At 41.1% G+C, this 15,120-nt stretch overlaps 1 protein-coding gene and 2 long non-coding RNA genes across 3 annotated transcripts in view; 2 read left to right on the forward strand and 1 right to left on the reverse strand.

Annotated features, from left to right (window-relative positions):
- Positions 1 to 10,575, reverse strand: part of LOC127142384 (uncharacterized) — a 90,348-nt gene extending 79,773 nt beyond the window's left edge. The window contains exons 1-2 of the long non-coding RNA XR_007813074.1: positions 10,326 to 10,575; positions 9,872 to 9,993 (exon numbers count right to left, since the gene is read on the reverse strand). This is a non-coding gene — a long non-coding RNA (uncharacterized LOC127142384). The remainder of the gene's footprint in view (positions 1 to 9,871; positions 9,994 to 10,325) is intronic.
- On the forward strand, positions 498 to 9,811 carry LOC108902817 (uncharacterized). Its single transcript, XR_007813076.1, has 3 exons — positions 498 to 630; positions 6,554 to 6,721; positions 7,345 to 9,811. It is a non-coding gene; the product is annotated as an uncharacterized LOC108902817 (long non-coding RNA).
- A 162-nt stretch (positions 10,576 to 10,737) lies between the features above and the next one.
- LOC108902814 (FAST kinase domain-containing protein 3, mitochondrial) lies at positions 10,738 to 15,061 on the forward strand. The gene is made up of 10 exons (XM_018704810.2): positions 10,738 to 10,990; positions 11,265 to 12,182; positions 12,365 to 12,515; positions 12,681 to 12,868; positions 13,135 to 13,303; positions 13,486 to 13,571; positions 13,747 to 13,918; positions 14,137 to 14,206; positions 14,347 to 14,461; positions 14,761 to 15,061. Exons 2-10 carry the CDS (start codon positions 11,307 to 11,309, stop codon positions 14,854 to 14,856), a joined length of 1,923 nt encoding a protein of 640 aa, XP_018560326.1. The 5' UTR covers positions 10,738 to 10,990; positions 11,265 to 11,306; the 3' UTR covers positions 14,857 to 15,061.
- The last annotated feature ends 59 nt before the right edge of the window (positions 15,062 to 15,120 follow it).

Raw genomic sequence — 15,120 nt, forward strand, 5'->3', positions numbered from 1 at the left:
CAAAAGGTTCATCATCCAACTCCTCTTCTGTCGGGCGCATCTTAATGCGCAACAAAGTTGGTCAAGAGGTTACTGAAGAGATGTCCGCTTTCAAAGGTGTGGTTAACCTCTTCATTGTCGTTCTGCTCTATCTGTCGCAGCACATTAAACCCTCTCACCGCGGTCTGAGGAGGGGAAGAGAAAGTGACAAGGCAGTGAAGTCCTCTCCGAGTGCGGAATAGCGCACGCAACAGCGCTGGTTGCGAGGAAACTCGAAATCTCTGCTCTTTTCTAAACGATGAAATGATATTAAAGACGACGGAGGAGAGCAGTGCTGCCTGACAGATAAATAAAAGAAATCTTGGTCTCTTTGGTGCTGCTGGATGTTCTCTACGCGCTCTGAGCTGACGCACTGATGAACTTGGTGAAGCGGTGTTTCGGTGCGCACCGGCTGCAGGTAGAGGCGTCTGTGTGCCACAGTCTGTCGAAGTGTTTTCTTTGGATGATAAAGGGAGGAAAAATGCGCTCTTCTTCTTCCACCTTGGTGTGACGTCGCTCCGGGCGAAGCGAAATCCTCGCTGTCACTCAGAGAGGGAGAGAGAAAGAAACTGCAATTAGTTTTAGGAGGACCCGGCTCAGAGCAGAAAGGGGGTAAACACACTCACACCCGCACACACACACACGGAACACGGACTTGCCATTCAGTGTGTTTATGTGGACCCGAAATAAGAGCTAATGGAATGAGGTGATGTCAGTACAGGTGTGGTAGCGCCTTTCTGATATGTGTGCCAGCAGACAATGGATGGGTGCCTTATCATGTTTTTATTTGGCTCACATTGTTTTCCGATCCACTATTTGTGAACATTGTTATAAAGACAACACTGTTATTTCATCTCAGCCATTTTGCACACAAAAGTAGCCAGAGTTTAACAGCTGCCTCAAGATAAACTACCAGTGTTCTAAATGCGCGCGGCACGTTTGTGTAACGGGGGTGGGGGTGGGTAGTATTATCACCTGTCTGGCCAAGGGCATATCCATTGAAATTCAACACCACTGTACTGTGGTCGCCCATAAAAGCCCTGACACCCGACTTCGTTCCACTGCAGTGATGCAATCAATCACAAGTGTAACACAAGTCGAACTCACCCAGCCAAGTACCACGGTCTTACATGAAGGCCTCGGTTCCATTTACTTATGCATGAACCATAACTGTGGCTTTAAAATGCCTTCACTCAAGTTATCTCTGACTGTGACCTCTAACTCAAAACCGATAAAGAAAAAGTCTTGACTCCCAAAATTTGTCACAAAACTCTAAAGAGAATAAAGTCATATTTCACTCAAGAGTGGAACATCAAGAGTGTGTGTAGGGGCAGGTTCCATTTATTATCCAAACTTTTCATCCATTTAAATATTTTTGTGTGTCAGTGCCTTATGAAAAGGTTGAAATAACTTGAGACAAATCCATTTTAAACACACCATAGTTTTTGTTTGATTTGGTCCATTTAAATCCTGTATAGTTTACATTTTAGCTGTCGAAGAACATCACGGTATTTCAGAGATTATGATGCATTTTAACCGACTTCATATCAGACTCAGTCTCTGTTCATTTCTCCTCAACACGAACAACAACTTGTACGGACTTGAAGCTTATTTGATGTAATTCATCACATTTAATTTCAAGCTTTATACCGGTCAAAGAATCATAGCATTGTAACACAGCTGACATGAAAAGTCAGCTGGAAAGGAGCATTTGTGTGCTATCCAGAAATACCTTTCTACTTATGAATTACAGGTAGACAAATGTTACTTTTTTCAGCATATTTACATGATCTTGTTATGACATCTGTGTTTTTCTCTTGTCTGTCATCTAAGTTCTATTTCTTGACAGCCTCACTTGCGAATATGAAGCTGTTTGTGAGCCAAATATCAAGTCTCAGATGTCAGAGCTCTGCACAAGCACATGAATCCACTGGAATTCACTGGAACGAGTTTCAAATCTGCCCACGCTATTCAAACCTTATCTGCACTAATGCGGGTATGTTTGAAAATGTATCTCTTGTCCCAGTTTTGGCCTCATATCCACACACGTCCCCCAAACCTGAAGTTTTAAAGAAATGCTGTCTGCTGAGCAGCAATGTTACAAGGTCAACTTTCTAACATTTTCAGCTTCCTCTGTGATAGTTTGATTTGGTGCTTACTGACAACACAATTCAGGTGTTGCCATGGAGATATTATATTTGTCTTGTTCTGTAACTGTAACTGTAAGTCTGGCAACATAAGCTGAAAGATGCAAATACAGAGACCCATTTAAAACATGATCACTGAGGGAGTCTGAGCTCACTTGTACAGTACACACAGAGGAACAGGTGGAGTAACTGGTCATTTATCTCAATTTAGTCTGTTCAGCCATTTCCTTGTGGATGGCTGATTATAAAAAATGCAGGTATACAAAAACATTTAACACATCAACACTTTTTTTTGTTTTTTGAAATATCTGTGAATCAATATACAGACCCCACAGGTAGTTTCTGATTAACTATGAATCAGTCAGTGAGTTCCACAAAACAGCAATGACTCATTAATTACTCATTAGTTCCTCTTGTTGTGCAGTAGTTACTAAGTAGGCTCTCATTACAATGATCAGTTTCCTAACAATGGGTTATATTACTAAACTGAAGAACATGTGCTACTTTCTATCCTCAGTGCTACAAATAAGTGAGCAGAGCCCATTATGGCAATACTGGATTTGCAGGATTATTGCAATAACAAGATGATGATAATTTGATTCAATGCATTTGTGCTGCTAAGTCCATAATTCACCTTTCTGAGACGGACTTTTCTCTGCGTAAATCTCTGCACCACTAGCACTGAGCCACGCAATCTTCACCGAATTCAAACATGATACTTTTCACGTTGTCACCAGAAGCTCATTGATTTATTTGTGCAGCGTTTGGTCTCAGATGAACAGACTGAGGGTATTTTTTTCTTCTTCTCTCATAACCCATCTAGGGCAGCTCTGGTTATCTTGTGATCAGGCCTCTCTGAATCCACCCTATTGTTTTCTAGTTTCCACAGCTCTTCAAAAGTGATGTATGCTATTCCTCCAGGTGTGTCCATGCTCCTTTAGTCCTCTGCTGCTTTACAGAAATAATGAACAGTTGAATGCATTTTCAGCAAAAATACATTTCCCATATGCTCTATTCAAAATGTTTCCATCTTACAAAGTAATAATACACTTGAAAAATGATTGCTCAATTTATACAAAACGTAAACTTTTGTTTGTTTACTTGACTTTTAACTTAATTATGTTGACCTGCTAAACATTAACTTTTTTGGTCCATATCCTTTGAACAATAATTGGCATGTAATGCCTGAACCAGAACATACTGTGATGTTCTAGCACAGAAAGCCAAACTCCGTGGAGAGTGCTGCATTGATATGTGAACTGGGACCAACCGCAGCAAAATTAGAAAGTTATGAAAATTGAGTTATCTCAATAACCTATAAATAACTGCAGCATAGTTGTGAGTATAAACATGACACTTGTACTGTGCTTTGTGCTGGCTGTTCTCTCTCCACATCTATCTTTCAACCACCTTACTCCCTCTTTCTTCCCCCAACTTCTTTCCCCTTTTATGTGTCCGTGTCTCACTCTCCCCCGATTTCCCTCTCGTATTGTCCCTCTCTCTGCTGGATGAGTGTGTTTTGTTAGGGAGGGCTGATTCTTCATACTTGGCTGAGGCTTTATGGACAATAAAGATCTGATTTCAAAGTCCGGCAGGGTGTTGGGCCTGGGGTCTTGGCTCACAGCTTTAGTTGCCTGCTGGGAGGAGACACTGAACAGCCCCTAACCAGATGGCCATCAGCCCACATACAATAGATTCATATTGTACATGATGTGCATTGTGTGCAGCCCCATACTTCACCATCAGCATCTAGGCCAGAGTCACTGAGCTGGACTAACCTCCACAAGAACACTGTTGGGTTCAGTGTTTTAATACTTTGATACTGTACATTATATTCACTGTAGACAGACAAACAATTGTAGATTTTGTATGAATGTGTGCATGTATGTTATTCTGTAAGCCAGCTTTCAAATGTTGGAGTTTCCTTGAATGTACTAAACAGGAGACTGATCTGTGCTTGAAACAGACTACACTGTCATTTCCGCACAATTACAATGCAAGAATATGTTCAAAGCAGTGAACAATTTCATGCCAGTTTTAATTTAAGCTTTCATACTAAACCGAGTTGAAACCAGGTGACTGACTGCTCAGTACTAAATCAGTACAAAAATGTGCAGTGTGCTTTAGGAGAAAAGTGTAAGTGATCTGAGGTTAATAGGGTAAAACCATCAGTGTGGTCCTCTGAGTGGTTTACTATCTCCTCTTTGCCGGTTTGCTTCAGAACAACACTGCTGGGAACAAGAGATTCAGTGTCTTGCTCAAAGACACAACAGCAGGATAGATGCTTGCCAACACAGGAGCTGTGACCAGGATTTTCTAGTTTGAGTATAGTCCCTCCATACTCCCTTCACATGTTCCCATAATGATGATGATGATGATGATGATGATGCCATGTTGACCTTAAACAGCTCTGTGATTAACTGGTATTCCCTCAGTTGTTTATTCTCTGACTGTTATGTTTTAATCACATAGCTCAGAGTGGAGTTATGTGACGTGTCCTTCCAGCATGTATAATACATCTGTAGGGACTTAGTTCAGAGTTGTAAAGGAGAACGCCCTGATAGATACAGGAGCTTCACTCTGAGCTGCCAGCAGTGCATTTTTCAGTCATTACATTAAACTTATAATCTTAGTTTTGCTCTACAAGACATTTTGGAGCTGAGGTGGAGAAGAATGGCAGGGGCAAAAACAGGGATTTGTTCGTGACATGACAAAAGTTGGACTTGATCTCACAGCACATGTCAGACATTTTTAATATAATCCTCATGTTTCCTTTGGCATCTTTAAACTAGCACTTTGTATATGGGCATGTTCAGTCAAACACATTTAATTTCACGCTGGTTCACACTGATATAATTTCACACGATCACACCTGGCCAGTCAAGTGCACATATTGTTTCAGTGCAGTGTAGATCTGTTTGTTTTGAAGCCAAAATTTCATATAATGGTGAACATTTAAATTCAAGAATGCCTTGAAGAATACATTTAAGAACAAAAGGCAGTGACAGCCATTTTTAGCTATGCTAGTGGCCTAACTTTACAGAGGTCAAAGTCAGTCAGTCAAAAGTCTGTCAGTGTCGGTCAGACTGGCCCAGTCTGAGGCATTCATGATCCCCAGAGGATGAATCCTACTGACTTTCATAACCCCTGACTAGTGCCATCGTGAGGTTGACATTTTTGGCTTTTAGTGAGTTATCTTGACAACTGTTCAGTACAAAAATTCATGGTGAATAATAACATTGGTGATCCCGTAGCCTTTCCTCTAATGCCCCCAATCAGTCATAAAGTTTTCATTAATCCTGAGAAGTATCTCAGTATCTGATGAATTTGACATTCATGGTTCCCAGATGAGGAATCTTAAGGACTATGTCCAAACCACTTTTATGTCACACAACTCATTGTGTCACAGTGAATACTGTTATTTACTATACTGGAATACTGTATTATACTGTCTCATAGTGTATTGGAAAATCTCATATGAGAAATCTTATCTGTACAGAAAAAATACTACATAAACAATCTGTTGTAATAACTTGTGGTTTCCCCTTGGGTCTGTCATTGATTGAACTGAAAGAGCATTGGTCCGGGTTATGAAGTGTTCTCTCCCTCCCTCCTCCACCCAGGAAAAGCTAACAGGCCTAACCCCTGTCCCGCCACACCTATCATACACACGCTGCACACACATTCCCCCTCTCACACTGCTTTCATCTGGGCGTGAAATGGATTCCTACTGTCTGCCAGAATGCACCACCTATCTCTGGATGTGATTCTCTTTCACCCTCTTTCTCTTCTCTTTCCCTTTCTTTCTCTGTGCCACACGTGCGCCCCTTTGTTTCCATAGAAAAATGCCTCGCCCACACTGCAAAGTCCACAAAACACATTCCCAGGCGATTATGATCAAAAATGATTGGAAATCCCATTGGAGCTAATATTTTATATGACAACTTGAATTAGATCTAAATCAGAAACACATGAGGGCCCTAACCTTTTTAAAACAAACCACAGTCATCCCTGGAATCCCCAGGAGAAAGGCATGTTCATGAAATTCCTTCATAACTGGCACACACACACACACACACACACACACACACACACACACACACACACACACACACACACACACACACACACACTTAAAGTGTGAGAGAGGTTGTAGTATAAAATATTGATACCTCTTGCTGCCACATGATTTTACATGTCCAGAAGCAGAAAGTCTGTTTTCAGAGAGGAAGGAGTTGAAGTTATGCAAAATTATGGTCTTGTTACAGCAAGTAATGAAAGTAAACCCTGTTTCAGGCAACTGTCTCTCACTGCGAATGGCTGCAAACTGTCAACAAAAGCTACATAATTTGGTGATGCAGATATATCCTGGTTTTTCTCTCTCATAGGGTTGGCCTAGTTTCGGCTCAGTGACCCCATCGTAATTGGACACATATTATTTGGATCATAACAATCTGCAGACACTTGGAATCGACCAGATGACCAGGGGAGAATAAATGGTAACTCTGCAGAGAGGCAATGATAAGGAGTTAAACCTGGAGGTTTCAATGAACCAGGTACAGATCTTTCCTCAGTCAAGTTATATCACTTGAATTGCCAGAGGAATTTGAATTGTTCAAGAATCTCCTCCTGCAGTGCCATATTTGTACACAGGCAGAGAGTAGAGGAGGAAACACTTAAGTCTGTGGTGTCTGTGCACCGTCCTCAAGTGTTTGCCCTCAAGTTTGGCAAGTTTTGCTTTTATGTCCTTATATGCTTTTATAAATGGATTTTTGTGACCTCTTTTTAGAGGATTATTTCATTGCCTCAAAGGCAGAACTATGAAGAAAAAAACAAATTCAAAACATAAGATTGGAAACACTTTTACATTCTTAGTTCGCAAGATAAATTTACAAGATAAATTCTGGCTACACAGAAGTGCTCGAGCTTTCTTTGCATTTGATAGCTTTGATTGAATCATAGTGAATTTTACTCAGCAGCGGTGAAATGTATTGAAACACATTTATTCAAGTGTACATAAGAATATGTTGAGATACAGCCATTTTATATTATTGTAGAATTTTACACTCTTACATTTCACAAACAAATATTTCATGCTTTATTTCTCTGCATTAATTTAACTGCTCTAGTCAGTTGTTACTAAGTTTTTGACCATTGCAATTCATATTCTTGCCAACAGATTCACACTGTTCCACGGGCTGAGGGATTGTGTTGCAGAAATGCAGCAATGCACCAGTAAAGAAGTAAGAAATGGATGTGAACAACGCAGGATTTGGAAAAAAATCTGAAATCAGCTCTGCAAATGTTGTGAGGGAGAAAACACTGACAACACATCTGTTGGACCTCAGATTTACAAGATTTATATTCAAAACTTATTACCTGTAAATAAAGTATGAGGCATTTCTACAGATTTAGCCACCCAACAGTATATTTAAAAAATGTTAATGTAGCTCCCTTTCAGTTTAATACTGACAGCAGCCATCACTTTTGACACTGATCTAAATAACTGCCCAGAGAATGTACGCTTTGTTGTACGTCCTTTAATTTGTAAGGGTGGACAGAATAATGAGAACTGCTGCTTAAGGTGGCACCCAGACTGTTCCCCATTCAGTGTTTTTACAGGTTATGACATCAACCGTTCAGCAGCTAATCAGCCTTTTTAAACAAAAACAGAGCTCTAGAGAGCACTGAGATGTGGAGTGACAACGTAATAAGTCCTTTACTGATTATATGATGTTTTGATCTTTTTCATATTTGAACTCAAGCTAAACACGGTCCTTAAACTGTAACATGATGCTATAGACAACCAATTTAACATTTTCGGTCAAGCTTCAAACACTTGAGTGTGGTATTGATAAGGAACCACACTCTCTTAATTTCACAGTAAAGTTAACCATTTGGACTGCGTTGTTTTTAATCCAATAGCAGCAATAATTGTAGCTAGACGGGGACAGAGCAGACATGTTCTCCAAATGCGTCACAATTTTGTGACTAATGATAACATCACTGCTGAAGTTTGATTATTAGATTAGATTTGGCCAAAGCGCTGTGTGATGTTATTCCCACACACTGTGTGTTTGTGGGTACATAGATCAGTGTGTGTGCTGGCATGTGTTTCCACTGTGTTAATTACATTTTGTAAGTTTCCAAAACTTCTGCCAGTTTCTCTGACTAGCACTCAAAGAAGCTCGCTGTCTTTATGCAAATTCAAAGGTGTGTTCTGTCACAACAAGCTGAAATACAAAAGGTACTTAGCAAGACTTAATTTATGATTATGGTTTACAGTGGGTATTGTTTGAATTTGTACTGCTTGTAAACATGTATTTTTGGTTGAGAAAGTCATGCTGTTTATTTAAAGATTTACTACACAAACACAAATGTAAATATTTCAGTTTTCAGTCTTCTAGTCTAAATCTAAACTGATTATTTATTCAATCTTCCACTTCCCTCACACAACACACACACAGCAAGAGTGACTATTCAGTGTGATTCATCAGCATTACCGGCAGAACAGTAACTTTATTATAACAGATCTTATCTGGTCTGCCCTGCTCACCATTTGAAAGCCCTGGGTATTTTTACTCTTTCTTCTCTGTCCAACTTGTGTCCAGAGGGCTTGTGGTGTTGCCGCTTGTTTGCAAAGAGATAGAGGGGACCAGCCAGATGGGTAACACACACAGTCTCACACACACACAAACACAGATGGTCTTGGAGATAGAGGGAAAAGAGGGAGATGACTTTTGGATCAACTTTCATACACTCTGTGTCTCACCAGCCACACACATGCACGCACACGGACACAGAGCGCTCAAAAGAGAAGCACAATCTGGTATGGACCTTCATCAAGTCTAGTATCAGAGTATATGCTCGTCAAAAAATGGGTTTCATTTTGTTAAATATTCTGCACTTAATTAACTGTGACCTTGATTTCATACAACCTACATAGTTAACACAAGCAAACTTTGCATGTGAACTTATATTGAACACAGTGCATGTCAGAGAAAAGGCCACTTAATTTCTGAATAAAAAGCTGTGATTTTCTATGTGACTAATGAGGGAAATGTTGAAGACCTGTCTGTCTGAGATGAACGATGTTACTGTAACATTACCACTCATAGCTTGTTCCCTCTGTTAAATGTGGATGAAATTAAGCTCAGCTGTGACCTAAGGCAACGTCAACTGGAAGGTAGGTCAGTTTCTTTGTGTATAGCACCATCTTGTGGGACTTGTTCAAAGCTGAGCACAGATGCTGTGGCCTCATTAAGATGAAGCACAGGTTGGTAATGGCTATGAAGTTAATTGTAATCCATAATTTATGGAAAATAACATAAAGCCAAAAGACTACACATTAAATGAAGGTGAAATCCTTTACTACCAGACTTCTCAGACAGTTTAGCTGCAATCAGTTGTGCAGTTGTATTTCTTAAGTAGTGGCGGTACAAAACAATAATAAATAAAAAGCATGAAACTTAATCTACATATAGGCATTTTAAAACATTTGGAGGCCAGACATTTGGCAAATATTTGATCTGAACTATAGGAAGATGTTTCAAACAGTACAAAAAATGCATATATTTGTGTTAATATATTTACACAATAACACTATATTATCCCACTATAATTATGCTTGGTTTGTGATCTTGTTGGTAATCAGGCCAACACTGTTTGAATGTGATCAGTTTTGTCCTGGACACAGTGGACAGTACCTGCTCTTCCTCTCTCATCTTCATCAGCTTCTCTCTTTCTTTTTCCCTCTGTCTCCTCATCTTGTCCTCTGTCTCTTCTCCTCCCAGAGCTGAGCTGTGACTGATTCAGTCTCTTCATGTGTCTGTATCAGTAAAGAAAGTAAACACAGGGTCAGTCGATGGGGCAGCTAGGATTATCTTGCAACTGTAAAAACATTCAGCATGCATTTCAAATCTTTGCATAAAATGAACTTAGAGAAACGCAAATCACATTTCCTGGAACCTTGATCAGTCTGACACGGGGCGGATTGAGGTAATGTTAGCAAGCTAGCTAGCTAATCAATTCACACAGGTGACACTAACTAACCGCATTGTGATGGACTTAACGTAGCGACAGGAGCTGTTGGTCAGATGATGTTTGGAGATGAATGAAGCTGAAACTACAAACAGTTTGTTAGTAAAGTTCTCTAGTTACCAGTTATCGCGCTTCAGCGGATTCAGCTTCCTGTCCGGTTTGTTGATATAAATCAAAGGACCACTGTGTTGAGTAAAGATTTTGTAGTGACGACAAGATAGTTCACTCCACCCACACACAGAGAAGCAGTGACGCCGAGATGAGGAAATCAGTATCTTGTACCACAATGTCGATTGATTATAGGCAGTTACTTCACACTTTATATTTTGTGTGTGTACGTGAGGGATGGCAAATTAATAAGCATGGTGCATTTTAGTTATTTTGCAAACATTCTATTATTTTATTTTATCTTATTTTACTTTACTTTACTTTAAATTTCTTGCATGATAATTCTTCTCATCATGGAGAGGGAGTTTTTTTTTTTTTTTTTTTTTAATGAATATAACGATTTACTGTTCAATAAGGATGATGGCACCCATGAGAAGATGGCATTGTCTGCACCGACTCCCCCTATGCTTCCTCTCACCAATCCGGAGGTGCGCGGCTCGACCAATCAAAAAGCAGTTGGGTACATAAGACGCGGCCAGCCTTGCAGTATGCGCTTTGACCGCAGGGCGGCAGCACATGTAAACACATGGAATCTTACACAAGCTATTACCAAACGCTGAGGGCGACTTCTGTAACATGCTACAGCCCCCTTTCACGATCCTGCTGTCCCACCGAAGGTAAGTCGTCTGCAGCCCAGTCTGAAATTGCTTCTTATAGAGATTTAATTCAAGTTTAATTCATGGTAATGACTTCAATAATATAAATATGTTACTCTCCGTTATTTTCATTCAAAAATTGGCAACAGCCAAGTTTTCTTGTTTATCATTTTCTTATCAATGTCGTAAAGTTTTTTTGGTTGTTGTTTTAGCGCGTGTGTTGACTTTACAAAGTGAACGTCATGGTGTTTAAAGGTCAGACGATGCACTGACAGAGACTTTTCTTGTTTCACAGTGTTCTGAGACAGGAGGGAGCTGTTACATCACTGAGACAACAATGAAGTCCATCGCCTGTATCTCCTCCTCTGTCCGAGCGGCTTGTCAGCAGACCTCAACGTGTTTCCCACTGAATCGTGGTCTGATTCGTTGTAGTTCAGTGTCAAGATGCACGAATGTGGATTTTACCAGCAGAACTGTAGTTGCGCAACAACCGTGCGTAACCGGTGTGCGTTCTTTACACAGCATGCACGTAAACACAGCAGTAGTCCAGCAGGTGAGTGCAGCCTCTGCTCCTATCCCGGTGCCAGAGAAAAGAGAGGATGAACTGACTGTGTACCAGGCTGTAAGACACATGCCATCTAAAGCAGCGTCAGGATCAGCTCCACACTTATCTTCATACAGCCCATACATCAAAACACAGGGCAATGAAGCTGCACTAGTCTCTATTCAGTCTCTGTTTGAAGGGGATGTGATCCCTGAGCTGTGCTCCAGGCTGGCACACCTCCCCAGCAACGACAGGGCAGAGGGACTAGCCACTTTACTCGGAGCATGTGCTGAATTTGGCCTGGAGGCTAACAGCCCTCTGGTGCTTAGACTGAAGAGTGAGTGCCTGGGGCTCCTCTCCAACAGGGACATCATGGTGGCAAAGCTCTGCCACCTGGGTGAGGTGGCACACGCCCTGGAAGGCTGCCAGTCAGCGATGGTGACAGAGGTCCTGGACTCCATAGGTGCTGCTGTGGAGGAGAAAGTTGTTTCTCCCAGCGAGGCTGTCAGAGTCTACTCCCTGCTGGCTCTGAGTTACAACCCTGCCAGCCAGAAGCAGACACTCATGCTGTCCACTTTGCACACACACACACAGAGGCTGGTCCACCGACTGAGAGCCAGTCAAGTCAGCAATATTCTGCAGTGCCTGGTGAAGTTACAGCAGAGACAGGTGAGAAGAGCAGCCACTTCTCAGTTTCTGTTTGATTTGTGAGATGAAATCAGCTTCTGCTTACATATTTTAATTGGGTCCACAGGTGGACGCTAACTGTTTATGTACATACTTACTGGATCCATCCCGCAATGTGGAGTGTGAAGAGAAAATAACCCTGATGCTAATATTCTGTTTCACAGGCTATTTCCCTGGTACTGAGGCTGAGTCAAAGGGCATCACGGATCTTTAAAGCTTTCAGCGACAATGAAATAATCAGGGTGCTCTCTGCGCTGATGATACTGGGACAGCATCATGAGGACATCCTGGCTGCTATGGAGAAACACCTGCCAGGTGTGATTTACCTGTTTTGAATAGTTTTAGGGAAACTTGTCTGATTAGGTTTCTCTCTGCAAACCTTTTCTGTTTCTGTCACGAATATGTGTGTGATACTCTGTGGGAGGAAAAATTTAAGAATGGGGAAAAAATAATCATGAGGTGCTGTGCTGCGTGTGTCAGGGAGGCTGGGAGAGTGTGATCCTGAGCTGATCAGTACCGTCATGGAGTACTGTTTGCAAATGAGGTGCCGTTCTGAGCTGATCTTTGAAGCTGCGGCTGAGAACTTTGTGTGCCATGCTGAGAAGCACACTGACCTTCAGATAGCCAAACAGATTGTTGCCATGGGGAGACTCAACTACCTGCCACAGGTACTGTACATACTCTCCATCAAGACAATGAATTGGAATTGCAAGCATGCATCAGCTTTGAAAGCAATGTGTCATTCTTGAACAAAAACCGGATGAATTATGCATGTCTAATTTTGTATAATATATACGGTTAATTTATACAGCTTACCCAAAAATTCATATTCTCTCCTCAAGTAAAAGTGCCAGTCCTGCAGGTAAAAATTATTAGCAAAAACAGCATGACATTAAAGCAGCATGTTCTAATGAATCTCCATTTGACTCCTCAGTGCTCCAGTCAGATGTTCAAGAAGCTCGAGAGCATTTTATCAACAAGGTTTTCCCAGTTCCAGCCTCGCTCACTGATTGAGGTGTTGCACGCCTGCATCCACCTGGAACGCTTTCCGCTCAACTACATATCCAAAGTTTTCAGCCTGTACTTCCTACAAAGGCTGCAAGGTATGTACAATCATCAGGTGTTCCCAGATTTGGTGCCTGAGGAACTAAAAGTGTCAATTCTGCATGGTTGAGTACCAAAGCTACTGAAGTACAGCATGTGGATGTCTAGCATGTCAGAGTATGTGTGTATGTAATAGGCTATGTAATGTCTGTGATGTAAACTGTCCTTGTCTGTCCCACAGCACAGGGGGAGACATTGGACAAGAATGCATTGGGACAACTGACACAGCTCCACCTCTCCACCTCACTGGAGTGTACATACTACCGGGTGAGCAACACACAATTTAAGGAGAGCTTTTAATGTTTACACAGTGTTAACTCACTAAGACTACCTTCCCAAAAAATTAATTATGCGCAATGACTTTTCATTTTCCTCATAAAAGACTGATTGAGTTGGTTAAGTGGCAAGATAAATGAATTTTACTCAGTGCCTTCTTCATCAGGGTCCCAGACTGCCACACTCCCTCCATGTGTTGAGGTTCTCCTCTGTGGACCAGGCTTTTGAGACACCCATGGAGAGTCTCCTGTACAAACATGTCAAAGGACCGCTAACACAGCTGCTTGGGGGAAAGTTTTTCTCTACCAGCATCCTTACTCCTACTGGATACACAATAGGTAAGCTACAAGGATTTAAGTCTTTCAAATGTATGATAAAATTAGGCATACAGCAATTTAATTTCACCACAGAACCACCAGTTATGGTACGCAACATCAGTATCACCTTTATCTGTCAAGCACATTATATGCTTAGCTTGGTGAGATGCATTTTCTGACAAATCCTTTCATAATGCAAAAGTATCCAACCAAGTGACTCGTTTCACTCTTCTATTCAGACGTGGAGATCTGCCTGGATGAGAAGGGATACGTTCTGCCTCTTTCTCAGTGGGATCACACATACAAGAGGTAAGAGACCGGTCATAGTGGTTGAGACAAATAGCGGTTGAGAAAGTAAACAGTAATTTCCCAATACAAATACAACTTGTCTAATCAATCGACTGAGAAAGAGATTATTTACATCCTTCTCATGTCTTGTCAATGTGTAGGATGGCACTGTGTTTAGATGGTCAAAACCGTTTCTGCAGCAACACGCAACACCTGCTGGGGAAGGAAGCCACGAAGAGGAGACACCTTCGCAGGATGGGCTATGAGGTGGTGCAGGTATGCCCGTCAAAGGTTATCAGCTTCTTCATCGTAAAACTAGATCATTGCAGCTAGGCATTAGAGCTTTTTAACTGCTAATTTGCAGCATTTTCTTGGTAAGACTCAGTTATATTGGTTGAAGTGTTATTATTTTTGACATCGCTCTACTTAAACGTTGTACCTTTTTTACCTTCAAAGCAATAAATAGTTGGTCAAAAATACAACGCCCCTCTCCTTTATCTGTATAAAAAAGAGGCAAATATATATATTTTTTGTCTCTACTTAATAACAAGACCTTTTCTCCTTTCCCCTTGCAGATCCCTTACTTTGAATTTGAGAGGCTGAGAACTAAGGAACAGGTCCAATATCTTCACAACAAGATCTTTCCCACTATCTTCAAGTTCAACCACTGACCACTCAGTCACCTCACAGGTTCAGTGCAAGTTAAAGTTGTCAGTAGACAGTAGTCAAACCAGAGGTTCCTCAGAGACTTTAAATGGCTGACCTGTGAAGAATTATAAAGAAGATATAAGGCTGTGCTATTCAGCTTCAGCACACACATATCCTAATGTCAGGGTACGAATCTTACAATCCAAATAAGGCAATAGAAGGAAATAATGTGACCTTATTTAGTTGACAAGATGTTCAAATTTAAAATGTGATATACCTAATGTGTG

Source organism: Lates calcarifer, linkage group LG1, assembly GCF_001640805.2.
Source record: "Lates calcarifer isolate ASB-BC8 linkage group LG1, TLL_Latcal_v3, whole genome shotgun sequence".
Taxonomy (NCBI): domain Eukaryota; kingdom Metazoa; phylum Chordata; class Actinopteri; family Centropomidae; genus Lates; species Lates calcarifer.

What these genes read in the sequence shown, in the direction of transcription:
- LOC108902814 (XM_018704810.2), top strand. Translation starts at nt 11,307, where the DNA reads ATGAAGTCCATCGCCTGTATCTCCTCCTCTGTCCGAGCGGCTTGTCAG. An exon ending in GACTCAACTACCTGCCACAG is followed by an intron (nt 12,869 to 13,134) that starts GTACTGTACATA and finishes TTGACTCCTCAG; the next exon opens with TGCTCCAGTCAGATGTTCAA. An exon ending in TGGGATCACACATACAAGAG is followed by an intron (nt 14,207 to 14,346) that starts GTAAGAGACCGG and finishes GTCAATGTGTAG; the next exon opens with GATGGCACTGTGTTTAGATG.